General features: G+C 45.6%; 1 protein-coding gene across 7 annotated transcripts; it reads right to left on the bottom strand.

Annotated features, from left to right (window-relative positions):
* Positions 1-2722: 2722 nt before the first annotated feature.
* On the bottom strand, positions 2723-20494 carry P2ry1 (purinergic receptor P2Y1). 7 transcript variants are annotated; one of them, XR_007110235.1, is made up of 3 exons: positions 18189-20494; positions 15812-15925; positions 3011-3027 (listed from the first exon to the last, which is right to left on the bottom strand). XR_007110235.1 is itself a non-coding variant. In XM_047564597.1 (2 exons), exon 1 carries the CDS (start codon positions 19347-19349, stop codon positions 18228-18230), a length of 1122 nt encoding a protein of 373 aa, XP_047420553.1. In that variant the 5' UTR covers positions 19350-20494; the 3' UTR covers positions 13841-15995; positions 18189-18227. The 7 variants fall into 7 exon arrangements, 2 of the variants coding, with proteins under 2 accessions (XP_047420553.1, XP_047420554.1); XR_007110236.1 differs by lacking the exon at positions 3011-3027 and adding an exon at positions 13427-13443; XR_007110233.1 differs by having other exon boundaries at positions 2723-3027; positions 15812-20493.
* Positions 20495-21644: the final 1150 nt, after the last annotated feature.

Here is a 21644-nt window from a genome sequence, read left to right as displayed (position 1 = left end):
TTGTATTTTTAAAAGACCAACACCAAGAACATATTTGAAGTTACAGCAGAAACAGCAAAATTAACTTATAAAATGGGATCCGACAGTAAATTTGTAAAGGTTGGTATTTGTGTATCTGTGCATATGTATGTGTGAGTCTTACCTGACTCTCACTTCTCTAATGAGTAAAAATGACCATTTTTGAACCATGAGATCATATCTATTATTCTGTTGCTACCTGAAAAAAGACAAATGATTTTGATTTCAACATGGTCAATAAATTCATAGCAATAAAGGGTCATCCTGCCTCTGTTTCACGCAACGCCCAGGCCACCCATTCTTCCCTGGAGGAGGGTGTGCATTGAGTACTAATGGAGCCCCAATGGCAGTGTGTGCTGTCCCCCTTTGTCAGTTGATTGGACAAACTGCTTCACAATGCTACTCGAATTATCTAATTTGACCATGTAAATATCAAAATGACGTTTACAGCAACAATGTGCATGATCGATACTGCAAGACTGTCATTTGTTATAAAAGCAGATTCAACTTACGATTTCTAAAACAACTGTAAATAGAAAATTAGGAAGTAATTGCATAATAAGCTTCTTTTTTCTGAACCATTGAGGACAAGTTGCTGACCTGAAGCCCAAAGCCTTAGCCCAGAATACCAAGGGCGTCTCTTACAAAGATATTTTTCTATGCAAGTTCAATATAATCATTGAATCAAGCAATTACAACAAACATGCCACTGGCACCTAATCTTCAGAACCTATTAAGGTGTCACCAGTTGTGCTAATAATGACCCTGCCACACAGGACCCGGTGTAGCCTCCATCCATGCAGCAGTCAGGCCTCCTTGGCCTCCGGGACTGAAAAAGTCTCCACCATCTTTCTTTGACTGTCCTGATCTTGGCACCTCAGGAATTTAAAGGCCAGCAATTTGGAAGAAAGCTCTGGTCCGTGTTTGCGTGATTTCCTTGTGGTTCTGTCTGGGTTGTGCATCTTTGGCTGGCCCTGGAATTGAGGCCGTGTGGTCACGTCTCCAGCACGCCTTGTGGCTAGTCCCATGGCTGAAGAAGCGCTTTCAGCCCACTAACTAAAGGCAGAGGCTATGAAACCTCTCTGCTGTAAAGTGCGTGTCCCTTTCTCTTCCCCATAAGAACTTTGTGGGCCTACAGGAAGCTACATTCCTTTCCCAGTGCTTAGCAAACCTTGGATTTATTCACTTATTTGTATCTGAATGGACTGGTGGTTTCCTGTGTGATTAGGTGGACCTCAGTTTTGCACTGTCATTGTTACCAATTTTCATGTTGGTATTGTCCCTGACCAGGTCACAGGGGAATACAAACCACAGACACCTTCCTTGCCCGGGATAGGCCCTGACACCCTGCTGGGCTGCCCTGGCAGATGCCCCTCGGCTCTGGCACCCTGATCTAGGCCACCGCAGCTCCCCAGGCCCACACTGAGGCCTGCCCGGATCTGCTCCTCCTGATGGCTTTAAGACTAAATTATTCAGACGGGAAAGGTGGGGCAGAAGAAGAGAGGGGAGGGAAGGGAAGGAAAAGGAAAGGGAGGAGGGGAAAGGGAAGGAGAGGCGCGGAGAAAGAAGACAACAGGAACCCCAAATTACAGTAAATGTATAGTGTTGAAATTCTGCAACTTGAAAGATCGATTTTTTCCATATTTTCTCAATTTCATATAAGAAAACCATCAAGGCATTCTTAGGCAATTCACAGCTCTTTGGGGGCACACTGGTCAGAAATCATTTTCGAATGTTTAAAACATAAATGGTCTCCAGGCTTGTCTGAGTGCCTTCCTAGTCCGCAGCACAAAAACTGAGGGAGGATCTAGTCATGCCAAAGACAGAGAACTGATGATGGATTTCTGAAAGGATTCTTTCAGAAGCTTTCCAAGTATGCAATTTTAAATGTCTGCTCACTAAAGATAAAATAATAGAGTATGGAATAAATCAAAGTTCTTTTTTATTATGGAGGAAAAAACATTTCCTTTTAAGGTTATAAAACAATCCTGGTAAAATTGACTTGGGACTTCTGTATCTTCTACTCTTGGAATATAAACTTTAACCCTGATCTGACCTCGGGGAGCTACATGCTGTTGAAGAAACCTGTCTGTACTCTGAAACAGTGCAGGCAGGAGGGAGCCTCCTGAACTCAGCCTCCCGAGGATCCTATGCGCGGAATGGTCTGCGGTACTCCGGCATTCAGACACCCACCGTGCTGCCTTGAGACCGCTCCTACCACCATCTCTCCTAATCCTAGGGCTGGAAACATCTTCTGGCTCTGCCTTGCTTCATTAGCTAGGTTGTAAACAATTGGATTATCCAGACCCGCCATTTAATGGCAATTTTGTTATCAACCCAAATGGCAATAATCACCTAATTATCAAATGAATGGATGGGGAATGGTTGGATGGATGGGTCTATCAATCAACGAACCCATCAATTATTTCAAGAACCTGGCATTAAGGATGCTTTAAAAATCTCTGTCAACCCCAAAAACCCTTTGGATTGTTTTTGCCAGGAGAGAAAAAACTCTAGCTTTTAGTTGTCACATTTCCACTTGTTAAGATTCTGTAACTTAAAAAAAACAAACTCTCACATTTATAATGGGATGGAAGGAAACCATGACCTTCTTAAGCAATTCATACCTCCATGTGCACACGCGGCAAGTTGCTGGAGCAGAAGAGAGATTACTTCCTACTTATAAAAGTCAAGCGATGATTTAGAATCAACACTCATGCCCCGTCCCCAGGAAAAGGCGTGGGCAGCGTTGGAGATTTTCACTGGAAAGCCGCGCTGGTGTCTTGAGGCAAGCCCGCAGCTTCACGGGGCGGGATTCTCCGCGTTTCCACCTGTTCTAGCCCTCCTGGTTGTCTCCCACTAGGAGTTCCACAAATCCTCACCGTAAGGTGCCCACAGAGGCGGCAGGCAACCCTCTCCTCAGAGCGCGAGTCACAGTACGGCATGCAGCGTCAGCTCTGCCACCGAGGCAGGCCGCGCCTGTCCTTCTGAAGCCCAGCTCCGGACACCCTGGGAAAAGGCCAAGGACACACAGTAAGAAGAAGGTCCCACTTAGAAACCGCCTGATGGTGAGAGATCTACCTGAGGCACTGGGCATGGAGCTGCAAACGTTCTGCCCTACGGTCTCTTTCTAAATCGCCGCTCTTCCATCTCAGACTACTTACTGATGGTGGCAGATGCCCTTGAAGATGACCCGAGGGCTTAACACGCCTGGCCTAAGGCCCCGCGCAGCCCCTGGCTAGACCCACCCCTCGCCCTGGGCACAGGCAGGCCGGTCTCTTCACCTCAGCCATGCTGGCCCTCTGCCTGCCCCTGCAGGAGCCCAGTCGGTCTCTGCCTGCCCGAAAGGACCAGCAGTCCACAGTGGGGCTTGGCGGACAAGGGGCTGCCCTCGGCCACCATTTTGTATCTGCTTTCCTCACCTCAAGTCAGCACACCCTGTAAGTCGGTGGCCTGTGCTTCCTATGCAAACGTCACACCAGGTAAAGTCCCCCAGCTTGCTGCTCTGCACAGGAAGTCTGGAGTCCACGGTCTGAGAGGTCTCCCCGGTGTCCACATGGCCCCCTCCTCCTGCAAGACTCGGCCGTGCCGGCCCCTGGACGGGTGGAGTGTCTGACTCTCACTGTCTCGAGTTAGCTCATCTACACTCACACCCCATCCGTCACTCGTCCTCCCCGAGGAGACTGTAAACGCTCTGAGGCGGGAACTGTGTCTGTCCTGACCCCAACGGTATCCCAGCTCTGGACCTCCATTACATCCCCCGTCCATCTGTCCCATACATGAAATAGGATTTCTTTGCTGGTCCAAATTGGATATATGGCCCAATTTAAACCAGATGACCTCAGCAATCATAGTTAGCCATTTTAGGACAATTTCAGCTGCCCTTTACAAACAGTATTTCTTTAGTATATTTAAATGCTGCTTTTCATATATTTTGGTACTTCTAAATATAAGCAAATGAGATGGCTCGAAAATACAAAATTGTGTTTATTGGAGCTCCAGTGTGAGACCCAATTAAGCAAAAGAGAAAGTCATTAATTGTCCCATTTTCCCAGACCTAGTGAATGGACCCTCCAGTCACCCCATTCATTGCTCAGGCAGGAAGTGGACATGTCTGAGGCCTGGACTGCTCCCTCTACCTTGTCCACCCCCCATCCCATCCCTCCAATATATGGAGTTCCCTAAATATCTTTAATTGACATTCACAATGGTGCTAACTCAAATTTCCATTCCATTAAGTCTCAACTAACATGCACAAAATATACTTTGCTAGGTTTAGAATATTCCCTATATTTTCTTTAAAAATCAAAATTTCCTTACTTTAACATGTAGATTAAATCTCTCATCTTATTTCAATATTTTAAAGGAAGAATCATGTTGAAAAACCATAAATATTCTAGATGTCATTGTTAAAAGTGTCCAGGTCTTTAGGCATGTAGATGTCAAGTATAATTTTCAATATTTTAGAAAATATATTTTATTCTTCTTCAAGATCAAAGGGATCTCTGAGGGACATTAATGTTTAGACCATTTGACGGAATTTTTCTACATAGCACAAACATAATTGTGATGAAATTAAAAGTACAATTTGAGCTTTCTTATTTGTTATAGATTTGGAAACTGAAGTTTCCTTGGTTAATACAGTTTGTACTGAAGAAAATGTTCTGCTGCTGTTGGGTAGCAATGTAGTATTTTAAGAGTAATTTTTTTCTTTATGACACAATTTAAAAGAGAAAATTACATGAGAATACCTTTTATGACAAGGGCAGACTAAACTTCAAACAATATTAAAAGACAAAGTAGTAGTAATTTTGAGTTGAGTGAATTGTGAGAAACTCATTGTTGATGGTATAATTAGGCATTTTAATAGCACTATCCCTCATATGTAATTGAGATCAACTGTAGTTTTACTCCAAATTATTTGTTTTGATGCAAAGAAAGCAATTTTGTGACTTCTAGATATTTTTTGAATTACAATTATTATTATTATTTTTATTTATTTGCACTTTTGGCAGAACCCAGAAAGGGCTTGATATTTCTGTTGTGAATATACAGGAAAGAATGGATTACCTAATAAACTTCATAAATTTACTTTCAGAGAAGTTGAGCAATCCATTATTATTTCAATTGTTTGTGAAGTGTGTAAGAAGGTTTTGAAATATTCAACATCCAAGGAAGTGAGAATATTTTTATCATATTAAAAAAAAACAACAACCCTTAGCCCAAGTGTAGGAAAAAGATGGCTGTCTCCAGCAGCTGATTTTAAAACCAAGTTGGTATAAGAAGAAACGCTAGAGACGGGAAGTTAAGATCTGTTGTGCGGCATAATGGAGGTGGACAGGCTGGAGAGACTGGAGCCCTAATGAGCGCTGTGCGATGCTCACAGGAACACCGCGGGGCCGGCCGGCCAGAATTGGATTTGGAAGCAGCAGGCGGGAGACATCCTGGCAACCAGGGCTGCTTGTTCTCTCGGAGGTGGAGACCTGGACAAAAGCACAGGCCCGCGCAGCAGCGCCCTTGGAATTGACACACGGTGTCACTTGGGAACAGCCAGCTCTCTTCGTCCCTGCTCCTTGGCCTTCTGGATGCCTGCTCCTGGCTCCCCTGGCCTCCTCCATCCCAGCGCTCACTGGGAGATGGCCGCAGGCTCGTTCTCTTGCCTCACCTTGTTCTGCCCAGTGCTGACCACCACTTCCTTCAGGATTTCAGGCACCGTGTTTGCTCCTTCTTCCTTTGTTTTTCCGACCATTCTGTCCAGACTTTAGTTTGACCCCCCAACCCTCTTAAACTTGCTGCTTCCTCTAGCTGATGCCGACTCCAGCTTTGGCTTCCCAGCCTCCCACACCAGCCTTCCCCGCAGCGGAAGTGCCTGGCCGTTCAGAATGAGTCCTCTTGAGTGACCTCATTCACACTGCACAGGGCTCAGGGAGGCAGCACGGATCCCAGGCTTGAGGGCTGAGGAAGCTGCCCTTAGAAAGGTTAGTGTCTTGCCCACCTTCTCCTGGGTGGGTCCTGCTCCTCCAGTCCTGAGCACTGTGGAATATGACCCTCCCCCTGCGTGTGTGTCACAGGACAAGACCTAGTCTGGCCTTGAGGCAGGATCCTCTGTGTCTGCTTCATTTATGCTACGGTGTCCATGTAGCACTGCCCACCTGGGGCCTGGGCTCCGCTCTGTCTGGGTTTGCATATCGCCATGCAATGCCTCCTCTTCCTCTTGGCCCAGCAGAGGAGATCAGGGACAGCCAGACAGAAGGACAGCAAGGTCTCACCTTGGTTCCCCGCGGTTAAGAAACCGTACAGAGAGCTTCTCTGCACCGTCTACTCAGCCTTTCCTAATACCAGCTTGTGAACTCATAACACCACATGACAAGCAGGATCCCCACGTCGACAGAGTCAGGATATTCTCGTGGCCCTCACCCCAGGATCCCCTCAGGTTGTCCTTGCCTGGAAGGATCCCACCCTCCTCCTGGCAGCCATCCTCCTGCTCTCCATTTCTACGAAGGGCTCATCATAGAGCAGGAGGTGAGAGGGGGCAGAGTGTGCATCCTTTGGGGTTCCCGCCCATGTCAGCATGATCCTCTGGAGACTCTCCAGGTTATGGGGTGCATCAACAGTTTGTTTCTTTTTGCTGAGTATCATTCCATGATACAGTTGTACCACAGCTTGTTAAACTAATCTTGTACTGGAAGACATCTGGGTCACTTCCAGTTTTTGCCAGTTACAAGTAAAGATGGTATAAACCATTTTGTGCAGTTTTTACGTGAATACAGATTTTTATTTCACTGCAATAAGTGTCCAGAGGACAATTTATGGGCCATATTTAAAGAAAAAAAAAAAAAAATTGCCAAACTGTTTTCTAGAGTGGCTGTACCATTGTACATTCCCACCATCAAAGTCATGAGCCGAGGGGGTGGTCAGCTTCTCCACCCCCTCACTAGTATGTGGTCTTGTGACTGCTGTTTGTTTGTGTGTGGTGATATCTCATCAGGAACTTACAGCTCCCACGTGGCTGGTGATGCTGAACATCTTAGTGTTTTTCACTCCTATACACACTTACGCCTTTTGTACATGTCAACTTGGACTATTTGTGATTTTACTATTGAATTTTGAGAGTTTTTAATTTATTCTAAATATCAATCCTTTTTCAGATATGAGATTCATAAATATTTTCTTCCAAATTATAGCATATCTTTTCATCCTCTTAGCGGATGCTTTCACAGAGAAAATATGTTAACATTAGTGAAATCCAATTTGTCAGTTTTCCTTTTGGGGGTCATGCTTTTGGTATTTCCTAGAAGTTTCTCCTAGTCCTAGATTCTGAATATAACCTGTGATTTTTCTCTAGTTTAATAGTTTTACATTTAAGCGCATGCTCCGCTGTTAATTAATTTTTTCTGTGAAGTTTGAGGTTTAGATTGATGATTTTAGAGTTTGTTTTGTGGTTTTGTCTAAGGAAATCTAATTGCTTTGGCACCATTTTTTGGAAAGGCTTTCTTCTGTTTAATTGCTTTGGTACCTTTGTCAAAATTAGTTGTGTATTTTTCTGTGGGTCCATTTCAGGGTTCTCTAATGTGCCATATTCGCATATGTCAATATCCCTGTCAATATTCCCCTGTAAACATCACACAATCTTGGTTACTTTAACTATATAATTGAGCAGTTTTGATTACTCTAAAAAGTGTTTAGCTATTTTAATTTCTTTGCTTTTATTTGTAAATTTTAGAATAATCATATTTATATCAACAAAAAATCTTAGAGGAATTCTAATGGTTATAATAAACCTATATATCAATTTGGGGAATATTAGCATCTTTAGTTTATGAGTCTTCTAATCCACTAACATGGTGGGCCTACCAGCTTGGTTTATTTCATCAGCACTGTATAATTTGAACACATAAGTCCCCTATGTGTTTTGATACATTTACACCTAATTACTGTACTTCATTTTTAGAGTTCATGTAAATGGCATTGCATTTTTAATTTCAGCATCCATGTGTTCATTTTTAGTATGTAAAAAATGCAGTTGGTACTTGTATGTTTATCTCGTATCCTGTGACCTTGCCGAACTCAGTAGTTTTAGAACTTTTATTTTGATGATTCCTTGGGTTTGTTTTCTACCACCATTGCGACTCTTTAAATGGCCTGTTTAAGCAGCAATGTCCCCAGTGGGTCTCGCTGCCTAGCCCCACACCAAATCCCATATAATGCCATTTCCTGTTCTGGAACTTTTCATGGCTTCCTACTGCCTACTGCAAAAAAGAGCACAAGTCTCTTTGCTGTTCCTTTCAAGCGTGCTTTTATTCTGCCTAAATTAACTTCTTTCACACACTAAGCTGCAGTGAATCTATTTTCTTCCTTCTATGTAAGTCCATCCTCTTTCCATTAATTTGCTCTTTTTTCCTTCTCTTAGTCAAATAGAAGGAAAGGCTGTAATGCCTTCCATTCTTATCCCCAATATTAAATCCTATCTTACCTTTAAAGCCAACTTAATAACAATTCCCTCCGTGGATATACTTTCTCAGTCTATTCAAGTCCAACCCAAATCATCTCCTCTGTGAAATTCTTTTGCAATCACAGCATATCGGTACAATTTACTCTGAACTGTTCTACATTTGTGAATAGCTTTGTAGTAGTTGAAATGCCTAGTGCATCTCTGGCACTCTTGAAGGCAGGGGTTATAATTGAAATATTTAGCCATGGTTAGGCTCTAGCTTTAACCCATCTAGATGGGTGCCGGGCAAACACCTCGTCTCTGTACTGGAGCATACAGTGGAATGTTAGCCCTGGCTGGGGATGTAGCCTACAGAGCTCTGAACGGAACCCCACCCTCAGCCTCAGCCTTACCCCTCACACCACGTGAGGACAGAAGAAAGCAGTAATCTTGAGCTGCATCTTCAGCCTCAATTCTAGGCTGCTCCCACTTTTTATTGCCATGTAACAAGCTACCCCAACACTCTGTAGCATAAAATAGCCATGACATTATTTTTCTTGTTGATTTCCTGGGCTTCACATTTACACGAATCTCAGCAAGGCAGGTTTGTCTTTGTTCCATGATTTCTAAGGCTCGGCTGAGAAGACTCGTGCAGCTGTGAGTGACAGGATTGGATCAGTTTTCTTCACTCATGCGTCTGATGCTTGGCTGGTGTGATCTGAATGATCTTCATCTCTCTCTCTCTCTCTATATATATATATATATGATAATTCACAAGACAATTCACCCCTCCCTGTGGCTTTTGCAGCATGCGGCACCAGGGTGGTCAGTTCCCGGTCGACAGCTCAGAAGTCCACAGATGAACCTCCAAACAAGCCAGCCTGCGTGGTCTTGGCTGACCTCGTCTCGAACTCACGATACATCCCTTCTGCCCTATTCTGTTGTTCAAGAGTCACAAGCTCCCTCAGACTCAAGAGGAGGTAACACAGTCTCCACGTCTTCCTGGGGAGATGCCAATGAATTTAAAGTCGTGTTTTGGAACTGCTGCAAAAGCCTGGAGCTCTGCCAGAGGGCATTCTCCTGTCCCTGACCCTGCCAGCTGAAGGCACAATCTGCCCAGATCCTAGGAGAACTTATTGCCAAAGTTCTTACTGAAGTATCCATGATTTCCACCTTGGGATCTGTCTAAAAACTGCCTCTTTTATCACCATGCTCTAGTATGTCGTTCTTGCTGCAAGCTTGCTTCTAACCAGTATCTTTTCTTCTCCATCCTGTTTCTTTCTTCTCCTGCTTGCAGATTGGCCCCTCTCCTGACGGTACTTCTTGCCCTTCCTTTGTGTGCCTTCTGGAGACATCGTTCTTCCCAAAGGAGCCGTCTGTTTCCTTCACTTTTTTTTAACCCTAACCTGCCCAGAATGCCCCCGTGAAACGTTCCCCTGGCTCCTTTTCCCAGCAGACACTGCTTCTGCTACCTTGTCACCCATGCACACCAGGAAAGGGGTAGGCATTCCCCAGCTCTGCCCTGTCCCTTGTTATTCTCCACCTGCCCTGTGAATCTCTCTTTTGAGAATAATGTCAACTACTTTCTTACAGCTGACCCCTTACTCGGAGTTCTGACTTCAACTCAGCCTTCTCACACAACTTCCTCAGCCATCCTGCCTCTCACGCCGTCCACATCCCCGCCTCCCAGTGGCTGGCCTTCCTCTGCTCTGGGCCCATTCTGTCAGCATCCTCCATAGCCACAGTGGTTCCTTCTAGACTAGCCCTTCCCCTGTCCTGCTGGCACCCCACCCATGCCTTTCTCTGGATCTTGCTTCCTCTCGCACCTTCAAGAAGTCCCTGTGTTTACCCCCTTTTCTCTGTCTTTGCTTCCAGCTACAAGTGACACAAAATTACCATTTGGCCAGAATTCTCTTCTGAGGCTGAAGTCCTCCTGGGGCTGTCTTGGACCTTCCTCCGTCCACCTCTGCTAGGGGCACTGCCCTCCTCCCCTGCTGTGCCTCTGGACCCTGGTGACTCTGCCCACTCGATTGGTCACAGCTACCATTCCCACCTGGAAGCTTCCAGCCCTGTGTCTCTCGCTACGACTCTGCCATGAACGCTGGAGAGGCACTTGCAATGACCATTGTGCTTCCCAACCAGATGTCCCGTATGTACCCGCTACCTTGCGGGCATGGCAGACCTGCCTATCCCCGCCCTCCTCGCATCCTCCCCAGGTAGGGCACATTTCTGAAACAGAACTTCCGTGCCGAGAAGTACGGATGGCGGTGACTAATTTTTAAAAAAATAAGCAAATGTGGGATTTCCGTCCCTGTGCTGCTCAGCTGCGAGGCAGCAAGTGCAGGGCATGTGCTGACTGTCAAGCGAAGCAAAAGAGATGCTGATTAGCCAGACCAGTATCTCAGGGTGGGCACTCCTGTCCACTGTCCTTCCCTACTGGAAATGCTTTTTAAGAATATCTCCGATTTTGTTCTTATTTTAAGCTCTGCAGGCATCTTTCTGATATAAAATTAGATCTACCTTGAACAAAAGGCAGATGTCTGTTATTGTGACTGGGATACAGCCACCGTGTACTCGAAATTGGCGCCTCGCTGCTGAACGATTCTCTCGTCAGCTGGCTGGGTGCGAGTCAGTCCCTCAGCGTTGGTGAACTCTAGATGAACTGCTTAGATCAAGTTTCTGGACCTGCAAAACCAGAGACCAGACTTGAACTGTGGGGACTGAAAATAAACCGTGAACCTGAGAGATGAGGCCCAGCAAAGGAGGCTAGCAAAGACTCCTTGTTAACGTAGTTTAGCTGGATCCACTTTGTCCCGGCATGCCCTGGTGCAAGCGTCAAAAACACCTGATTATGTGGCATTCAGGGGAGCGCTCTAAGGAATGATATTAAATGCACCCAAAGGAGCTCTCAGTTCCACCACATGAATTTCTAGGAGACCGGCAAAGCCTTCACAGCATGAAAGAAGACAAGAGAAATCTAGAACAAACACAGAGCAGCACACAAAGAGGCAGACTCGGTGGAGGCCTCCAGCGGTGCCTGCCTGCCTCCCGGGCACTTCCTGTGTGCTGCTGTGGGCTCTCTGTTCACGTAATTCCTCCCACACCCTGTGTAGGGTGGCTCCTTGCACCATTTTGTAGTAGGGGAACTCATAGCCATGAGGGTTTAACTAACTCACCCAGGACACACAAGTTCCAAGTGATAAAGTGGGCTCGAGCCCAGGGATTTTTAAAGTAAAGCTGATGTTCTTAGGCACAAGTGGAGAGTCGCTGTTTTGCTGTTGATTTTTCAAACATACAAAGAAACAGCATGGTAAGAAACAGTGGTAAGCCACTGGCAGTTACATAAATCCGAGTTTCAATTGCGATGTCTTTAACGTGCAAGAAACTATCCTGAAACGTAGGCTAAGTGCTGCTCCAATAATTTCTGTGGGAATTCTGAATGCAATGTTCAGAAGAAAATGGCACTAAAAGAAAAAAAGAACAAATGCATCTGGAAAACCAGCAATTACCATTATACTTATTTAAGAACAGGCTGGCAAAACAACTTCTCATCTCCTGTTCCTTTAACTTCTTGACACCTGTTACTAAATAGAGTAATGGAGAATTTTCAAAAAAAATTTAACCATGATGAGATTAAAAAGGAATGTGCACTGAAATCTAGGACACAGTATGTGTGCATAGATTTATATACATATATGTGGACAGGTATATAAAGTTGGGCGAGTCTCTGTCTGAAATTAAAATTGCAAGGCATGCCCAGGTTACAGACTCTGCACTGTTATTTCCTTTGGAGAGCATCGACCCTTACCCACCACAGTGATCTACATTCTTTGCTAGATCCACCTTGAATGAAAGTTTTGTTCCACCTGCAAACCGAGGTGACAGAATTAACTGGATCATTTCCAAGGTCTCTACTTGCTTCACTCCATCATCAAGGAATTTCCACCTTCAGAGAGGTGATTTCTCCCCACCAGGCCATCAAGAGACACAGAGTTTCTTCCATTTTTGCAGTGCCAATCACCCTACGCGCCTCCTGGCCGCTGCTGCCCCCTACCCAGTTCTCCCAGCTGCTTAGCCCAGGGGCCTGGCTCCATCCACAGCTGCTGTTTTGGACTGTCCATCCCAGTGGCCATGCTGCCTGGACATGGCAGCCCCAGGGTCCAGCCCAAAGCGTTAGAACCCTGCAGGCTTCAGCAAGCAAGCAGTGTTAACATTAGCACGGACTTGCGGTGACATCTGCTGTGTCTATAATGCCCTATCCCATCCGATCTCGAGACTGCAGTACATCTAATTTGAATTCAGGAAAAGCTTTTTACGATTGGCCATGGACACTCTGATCACATTTGGGGGCCGAATTCTAAATCTGCTGAAGAGTATAAACTTTCCAGTTCTCATGGCACATGGACTTCTGGAGAGACAAACTTCTCTAACTCTAACCCTGAAGTGATTCAAAAGCTTTAGGGTAAATTCTTCTTAAATCAGAAAGATAATTGTATAATTTCTATTTATTTATTTTTCCATAATAATAATTATTATTGATTACTATTATTATTATTCCTGGTCCTATCCCCAGGACAATTTGTGGTTTTGATATATTTGGGGCATTTTAAAAATTTGTTCTAATTAGTTATACATGAGAGAATGCATTTTGACACACTGCACACAAATGGAGCACAACTTATTTGTGTGACACACACACACCACTATCGCACACTCACCACACCTGATGTTAGTGAGGATCCCCAACTGTGAACTCTGGACGGTACCTCTAATGAAGGAGCTAGCGTTGGCTGACATGCCTCTGAAGAGCTGCAAAGGCTCTGTGCTTTCTGCCCACAGGCTTTGGTTACAGGGCACCTATTTCAGCAGAGACCCCAAGAAGCCCAAAGCATGACCATGGTACACTGACTTTCTCTACGGAGACAGAAAGAGGTGATGCTTCAAGATGCTTCCATCCGTCACCCACGTCACCACTGCAGTACCAGTGAGCACATCTGCAAGACACAAGCAATGCAGGGAGCAGACAGAAACCACAAAGGACCATCAGCACAATGACTTCCATGGATCAAGTCGGCTGAGAACAGATAGAGAGTCCACGCTTTAAACACAGCACGGGAAATGTGCACTAAGGCAGGGCTGTCTTTTGCTTTCAATAATTAAATCACACCCTTATTGATAATGAAGGGTCGAATAATGATGATCTTAGGAACTACCTTGCACCAGGATGCTTCCCTTAACACTATAGTCTCACAGCCCAGTTTTGACCTGGAGAAATAGCCTGAGTTAGTTCAAATGCGTCCACAGGACCTGTCTGTACATTATAATGTGCATAAATTCAGGAAAACTTGTGAGTAATCATGCTGCAATAACATACAAGCCAGAAGTCATGTTTCATAGTTTTATTGAGTCTTTTTCAGTTTTAATTGTCTATGGTAAATACAGTTCTAGTGACTGTCATTACGAAGCTCTGCTGCTGCTATAAATAGTGGGTACAAAGTTGGCTGTCATGCCTTAGCCACACACACACACACACACACACACACACACACACACCCCACACACGATTCTGCATACTCCTGCATGCAACAATACTATGCTATTATAGGAAATATACACTTCTTTTATTAAAAACACAATTATGCACAATTAGTCTGGATATCATTAAGCTACCACCTATTGAGATAAACCTGAGAAGGCTCAAAATGTCAAGTAACACTGTTTCATACCACTCATTCAATGGCACTATTAATCACAAAGAAATCTTGTTCATTCTCTATATTAAAATCACAGATAATATAAAAATAAACTTTTTTTGCAAAAACACTAGAACATAATATAATTCAAATTCACAAATCTTGATATGTAACATATATTCACCTTCATGTTAATGTGTGATGCGTATGCTACAATGCACATGAGAATAGGAAACTGTAACAGAAATCAGCAGCCAAATAAGAGTGTGAGTCCAAAAATCCTGCAATTAAAGTTACCCACTGAACATCAATAGCACTGAACTTGCTGGTAGTGTGTTACTTAAAAACTCCATCTCAAAGAAATTAAGATTATACAGTTTCACTTTAAGAAGAAACACAATGCAGAATCTTCAGAACTGAGCAATTACAGGTGATGGTATCAGCTGACTTTTTCTCTCCCATCTCCCTGAAGCCTGTCAATAAATTCTAAGGTTGGTTTATAACGCACATTCCAATAGACTAACACAGAAGCAACCAACTTGATCCTTTGCCCTTGGGAGGGGAAACTCTGATCACAGCCAGGAACAAATTCTAAGTCTCCTGAAAAGACAATGTGGACTTTTCTATAACATATATAAAATGTAGCTAATACAGAGCCAGTCTGGCTAAAGTACTTCCTATTTACTACTGATCTTATGATAATCTGACACCAGATTGTGTTTCCACAGAAAGAACTCTGAAAAGGCAAGCACACAAATCCACTTCTAGGGAAAATTAGTCACTTGCATTGTGAAACAGATTTTAATGTTTTAGACACACAAAAATCTAAAAACAAACATTTCAAGACCTGAAAAGCATTATGATATATAATTGTCATTGTGTCTATGCATCACCTATTACATAAGTACACCATGGTGACATTATAACATTATACACTGTAATAAATACCATTTACATCATGATGTTGGATCTTTCAAGAAGTTTTTCAGTGTGTGCAACTGAAGGATGCGAGCTTCCTCCATACATACTATTAGGAAAGGCAGAATTGGACCAGCAATGCCAAAGCTTCAGTAGATCTACTAGGATCACACCTTTAAGTACCGTCTCTAGTTGAATTGCAGCTGCTAAAAGTACTGACATCTGTTGAATCCAAAGGTTATTAGTGTCCTGTCTGAGTAGACAGAGAAGACTTGCAGAGTATGACCTGCCCACATCACAACTTCTGGACCTTGTGAACATTTTAGCCAAGGACTGGACTGAAGAGTCCTAGAAAATACAGTAGCAGATGTCGTGCACTGTCCAATTTTCAAGCTTTACCATATCCCCTACGACCTCAATAAAGGATGTTAGCAAATCATTTTTAATCCATGAAGAATGGTCTTCAAAGGGTCAAGAGTCCCACAGCTGGCCCAGCGGCAACTTCATGGCTTAACTCTGAATTCTGACTTGCAGGCTCTATTTCTTCTTAGCTTATCTTTCTATTTCAATGTAAATACAAACTGATGTTCAAAGAGTCAAAGATACCCATTTTTAATCAATAAGAGTACTTGAACGTGGCCTTAAAATATTTTTGTAGTGTAAAACTTAGTTAACGGCTAAGTTCTATAATTTTAGCTGCTCTTTCATCCAAATGCCAACAGATTGCTGCTTCTACTATGCAAATACTTACTCATATTTCCTCGTGTGGCATGAATCAGCTTTTCAGCCAATAGATCACTGCTCCGTCCTGACCCTCTGTATGTGTTCACCATTAGGACAGATGTTCCCAGAGACTTCTGCCGGCCTGGAAGGAGTTGGCAAGATCATTCTTGTTACTATGTGGCATGCATTCACATGTCCTGGCTGCCTGTGTGCTGCATGAAGCAAAGAAGAAACACTTTGGAAAAAACATGCCAATTAGTAAAAGGGCATTTCTAGCCACTGTCCACCTCCTGGCTGGATCTGCTCCCACAGAAAGTTCTCTGGAACGTGAAACAATGTACTTAACACATACCCCAAATGAGTCTGGGTATCCTGAGGCCTGACAGGAAGAAGACTTAATTAAATGGTGAGAAAAATATTACAGAGATGTGTACCAAGTTCAAGTATCATACAGGCTGTGGAATTTTAGTCAGTTTAATAATATTGATATTGTTTGAAAAGGTCAATGCACTTAAAAAATTAAGTAGATTTTTGTCTTAGGATTCTAAGACTGACAATGTTGCATGAGCCTCACAAAGTGAAAATACTGCAAACCCTCATTGCTCAAAATGAGTAAGTATAGATTTCTTCTTGCCTTCATTTCCATAATCCTATACATTAAGATGAACTTGTAAACAAAACACCCAGAACAGCTAAATACAGCTTTTCTTCATTGATCTTAATGGCTGGCGTTGGGTAAATGCTAGCAGCTCTGAAGGTCTCAAGATCCTCAGTCCATCTGGGGATTGTAAGAACTGACACCAGTTTCTGAATTCCCTGTCATCATGTCCCCAGGGGCCCTGAGCTCCCTCCTGACTTAACATACAGCCCACATGGCTTCACTCACGAGGCGCCTCTAGATGTGTCCGCCACTATCAGCTGTGGGCTCTGATGTTGGCTATGGGGACTAGCTTTGACAGCTGAAGCTTCTTTGATGTGGGGTTTGTTTATCTGTGGCTGTTACATTTCCTCATTATTCTCATAACATTTGAGCATTTCAAGGGCCAGAAATGGAGCAATTCAGTATTCACTGAAAATTAGTATTTAAGTTGTTGAAGTATTTTGCACAATTTTCATTCAAGCCTGGCAGAGAACAAATACAATAGAAAACACTGCCGGGTCCTCCTCATTCTGAGTTTGATCGGCACTTTCTGTAGCTTGCTTCTCAGAGCAAAGCAACCTTAGGTGCTTTGATTTAATTTCCCCTATTTCTCTTTCCATATATGTTTCATCTTCCTTTAAATGTTAGGATATAAGGTTCAGGAAGAGTTTAGTTTCCTATTCCATCAATAGCAACCTGTACAAAGTCTGCCTGCTTCTTCTCTTTGTATTGCACGTAATGTTTTCAAACACTCTGAGGAAGCAAAAAGAACCTCTGCATCATGGTTTTATAGTCCTTGTTCTAAAAGTTCCTCTTCCACCCCAGTTGCCTCCTGTTTAATTGTAGTCCATGCATTGTGGACGACTGTCAACCACCCTCTTCAGAAAACACTGCCCTCATCCCTCAATTTGCTAACCATTACTCGACTGCACTCAAACTTTACTCTGTAATTTCACTGTGATTTTGTGAAACTGTTTTCACAGATGGGAATGAGCACTTGTCCTGGAACACAAACAAAGTCCTAAGACACTGCACAGCAGTGGTGCAAGCAAACCCTTTATCACAGGAAGTCTAGCAGGGCACATAGTGTTTACAAGGAAAAGACATGCACTCTGATTATGTCCAGTGCATTTCGCCAGTCAGATAATATATGCAGGCTTCTACCAACAGACCTGCACTACCGAGGGTGCAGTGAGCAGTTTTCCAGATATCCCTGGAAAATAAACACTTTTTGGGTTTTTATGTTCATTGACTTCACTTTTCTACTCAACTTCCAAAAGAAATTCAGTCAGTCCTGTTAATTCTTTATTGGATGAACTGAGTGAAGGACTTTGTTATGTACTATGCTACGTATGTTTGAGGATATGGATTTTCAATTTGTTCATGCCATGAAGGATTAAAAACAAGAAAGCTTGGACAAGTCACAAACTCAAGTTTCAGGTGGCTAGTTTTCCTGGAGAAATTATTAATATTAAAAGAGCTCTACTCCTCCTGTGCACACACACACTTGAACTAGAAAAGCTTGTAAATTTTAAAGGCAGACAAGAAAGTAAAAGTTTAACTAGGTAGTGTCGTTTTATTATACATACTACCAATAGGTAAGAAGGGCGTCTGAACATAAACCTCCATGAGCTAAGCGTGAGTGAGGGCATTTCTACCCCTGTTTTTTTTTTTTTTTTTTTTTTAACTCAATACTTTCTTTGACTTTTCTCTCAACTAGAAACTTAAAGGGGAAGAAAGCAGTTGGCTGTGTTCAGCATCCTACCATGTTACACAAGTGAGGTGTTTGGGGATTCTGGCGCCTTCACAGGCTGGTATCTCCATTCTGCTTGAACTCCGACAAAATATTGAGGGTCATGTCTTCACTCTTGGATTGCAAATTCGCCTCACTTCTTCTGGAAGCTTTCCGGGTCGCTCGGGAGAGCCTCCTTCTGAACGTATCTCCCGCCAAGAAATAGAGGATGGGGTCCACGCAACTGTTGAGACTGGCTAGACCCCTTGTCACCTGATAAGTGGCATAAACCCTGTCATTGAAAGCACACATTTCCGGGGTCTGAAAGTCCAGCCGGGCCCTCAAGTTCATGGTCTTCATCACATGGAAAGGGATGTAAGACACAGCAAAAACTGTGAGCACAATAATCACCAGGTAGATGGACTTCCGCCTCAGAGGCGAGTTGTCCAGGTCTTTGTAAATCAAAGCCCTCACGATTAATCCGTAACAGCCCAGGATCAGCACCAACGGGACGCAGAACATGGCCACGGTGGTGCACATGCTGTAAATGAAATAGCTGCGCAGGTACTCATCCGAGGTGGTGTCGTAGCAGGTGATGGTCTTGTTTTTGCGGACCCCCGTGCCGGAGTAGAAGAGGATGGGCGAGATGGCCGCCACCACGACCAGCCACACCAGCACGCTGATGTAGACGGCGTTCTTCTTCTTGAGCCTGCCCAGCGACTGGAGCGGGTACACCACGCCGCTGTACCTGTGCGCGCTGATGCAAGTCAGGAAGAGGATGCTGCCGTACAGGTTCACGTGGAAGATGAACCGCTGCAGTTTGCACATGCCGTCCCCGAAGATCCAGTCCGTCTTGTTGAAGTAGTAGAAGATGAGCGCGGGCAGGGTCAGCACGTACAGAAAGTCGGCCAGCGCCAGGTTGAACATGTACACGGAGATGCCACTCCACGGCTTCATGTGGAAGACGAACATCCAGATGGCCACGCTGTTGCCCAGGAAGCCGATGATGAACACCACGATGTAGACCGCCGGCAGGTAGTAGAACTGGAAGCCGGTCTTGGTCAGGGCACATTTAAACGAGGTGGTGACGGCCGCGGTGGGGGCGATCGTGCTGTTTCCCCAAGGCGAGCCCGGGTCGGTCAGAAAGGCAGCGTCTGTCCCGTTGGGGACAGCCGACCACAGCCCCTCTGTCATCCTCTTCTCCCCGACTTAGGCAGCAGCTCCGAGGGGGACGCGGCGGCGAGAGGGCGGAGGTGGTAAAGGGCTCAGGGAGCATCGGAGAAGCCCGCGAGTGGAAGGGGTCGCGCGCGGGGGGTCCCCGCGGAAGGGGGCGCGCGGGGGCTCGCCCACGCCGGCTGCGGCCGCGCGTCCCCCCAGGGCCATGAAATCCGCCCCGGGCAGCGCCTGAAGCAGGATGGAGGGCGGGCCGGCAACTTCCCAGTCCGGCTGGCGGCGCCGAGGTTACACAACAGGGCGCACAGGGCACGGCCACCGCCAACTTTCCAACTGCGCTTTCCCGAGGGTCCGCGGGTCCGCGCTGCAGAGCAGCCTGGTGCGCGGCCAGGTCACACCAAACTCGCTCGGCTGGGTTCCAGCGCAACCAGCCTCCTTCTCCCAACGCTCAACTTCGGGGCATCTTCCTCCTCCCTACCTTGGAGGCGAAAAGCTAGGCTTCGGGGCGCCGCGGTGCGCACGCGGCCGCAGAGCCGAGCCCCTCCAGGCTGCGTGCGGTTCGCCGTCCACGCAGGTCGGGGGCCCTTCCCCAGGCCCGGCTCCGTCCCGAGTGCAGAGGGCGGGCTGGAGAGCCGAGCTCCGCGCGCGGTGGGCGGGGCCTGGGCACCGGGCGAGTCCGCGCTCCGCGGGGAGCCGAGGGGCGTGTCTCCGCCGCGCCCGCCCGCCCGCCCGCCCTCAAGGACGCCGCCGGCGGCCCCAGGCGTCTTCTGGCGAGCGGGTCCTCGCAGGGCCCGGTGCGCTCAGCCCCTGGCCGACCGCTGCCACCCGAGTCAGGCGCGAGGGCGACGGGTGCGCTTGGCCAGAGGTGGCTGCTGGCCGGCGATTGGCCGCGCGCTCCTTCGCCCTTCCGCCAGCTGTCTGCGAAGTGAAGTTGCTGACACACAGGAAACCCGGCCGCGGAGCCCTGCGCCTCCGGCTCCCAGCGGGTCGGTCGGAGGCAGGAGTCTCCAGGGCCCCCCAGCCCCGGCCGGGCGCTTGCAGGCCCCCGCGGCTCGCTGTCCCCCGCTGGGAACGCCCTGGCTTTGCCCAGCGCCTGCTGCGCTCGCTCGCACAAGTAGGAACCTGCTACTCCGGGGCTGTGCGAGCCTCCCCAGGAGAGAGGCTGGGAGGGGCCTGCGAGTCTCGGGCGCTCTCCGGCTTTTGTTTTTGTTTTTCCCCCTTTTATTACATACTCCCCCCGCCTCTTAATTAAGCAGATAAACCAACGTCATCAGTAACGTCAGTGCGATAAGTCCAGAGGGGCCTGGTAAAAATGCTCGGAGCTCGTACGCGCTGCTTCAGTAGTTTGACTCAGCGGACACTGAACACCCCTAGACAAGCAGGCTCCCCAAGTCCTCCGTCAAGTACATCGAATTAGAGATCAGAGACTGCAATGGAAAAAAAAGATTTAAAATAAAACTTTTGGGAGGCAACTTGAATATTAAATTAGCTTTAGGTAAATGGATGTAAAGAACAATTGCAACTCCAAAGTAATCAAGGTATGGTTTGGGGTTTCCTTTCCAATCATTTCTTTGACATGATTACTTATAAATACCCCTAATAAGTATCCTAAAAATATTGACTGAGGAATTATTAATCACTACATCTGTTGAGAAACTCACTTTTCTGTACTCCAAAGTATCAGACTTTTAGACAATGCCTTTCAAAAAATGTGCCTAAGTTCAGTTGAAAGTTGAGTGAATTTTTTGCTGTTCAGGGCCATATTTAAATGGATCCAGACAGGACTGGAATCAAACAGCACTTCTTTACAATTTACTAATTAACGATGTGCTGCTTTTGTGACATTATCAAAGGCTGTTCTTTAAGAGGAATAAAGTCCAAGAATAAAATGCATATGCCATCAAGAGTTCCTTCTGGTCTCCAATGTCACATGACCGTGCTCCTTAATAATATCAGAGGAAAACCACGAACTCCTGGCTATGATATCAGAAAGGAAAACAGAGGCGCCCCAAATGGTCGCTTCCAGGAACCGTGAAGGGGCCACTCCCAGACACGAAATGAACTCGCTGGTATGGTGAGTTGCCCTGAAGGGAACAGCATGAAAATAACTGACAAAAACAGAGTAATACCCCAAGGAAGGGGCAAAAAATGGTGCTGTTCTGACGTCTGTCTTGGTTATCTCGTGTGCTTCCTTCCGGTCTTCGAATTAAATGATTCCAGAATTCTGGGCTTTAACATGAAACATTTTTCTGTTACTAGCTGGGATGGATGGCTAGTCAATAAAGAGGAAAAAGAATAAACTCAGCTGCTTGGGAG

The sequence above is a fragment of the Sciurus carolinensis genome, chromosome 9 (assembly GCF_902686445.1).
Source record: "Sciurus carolinensis chromosome 9, mSciCar1.2, whole genome shotgun sequence".
Taxonomy (NCBI): domain Eukaryota; kingdom Metazoa; phylum Chordata; class Mammalia; order Rodentia; family Sciuridae; genus Sciurus; species Sciurus carolinensis.
Note: the sequence above shows the minus strand (reverse complement) of the source record. Positions and strands in the feature narration are given on the sequence as shown.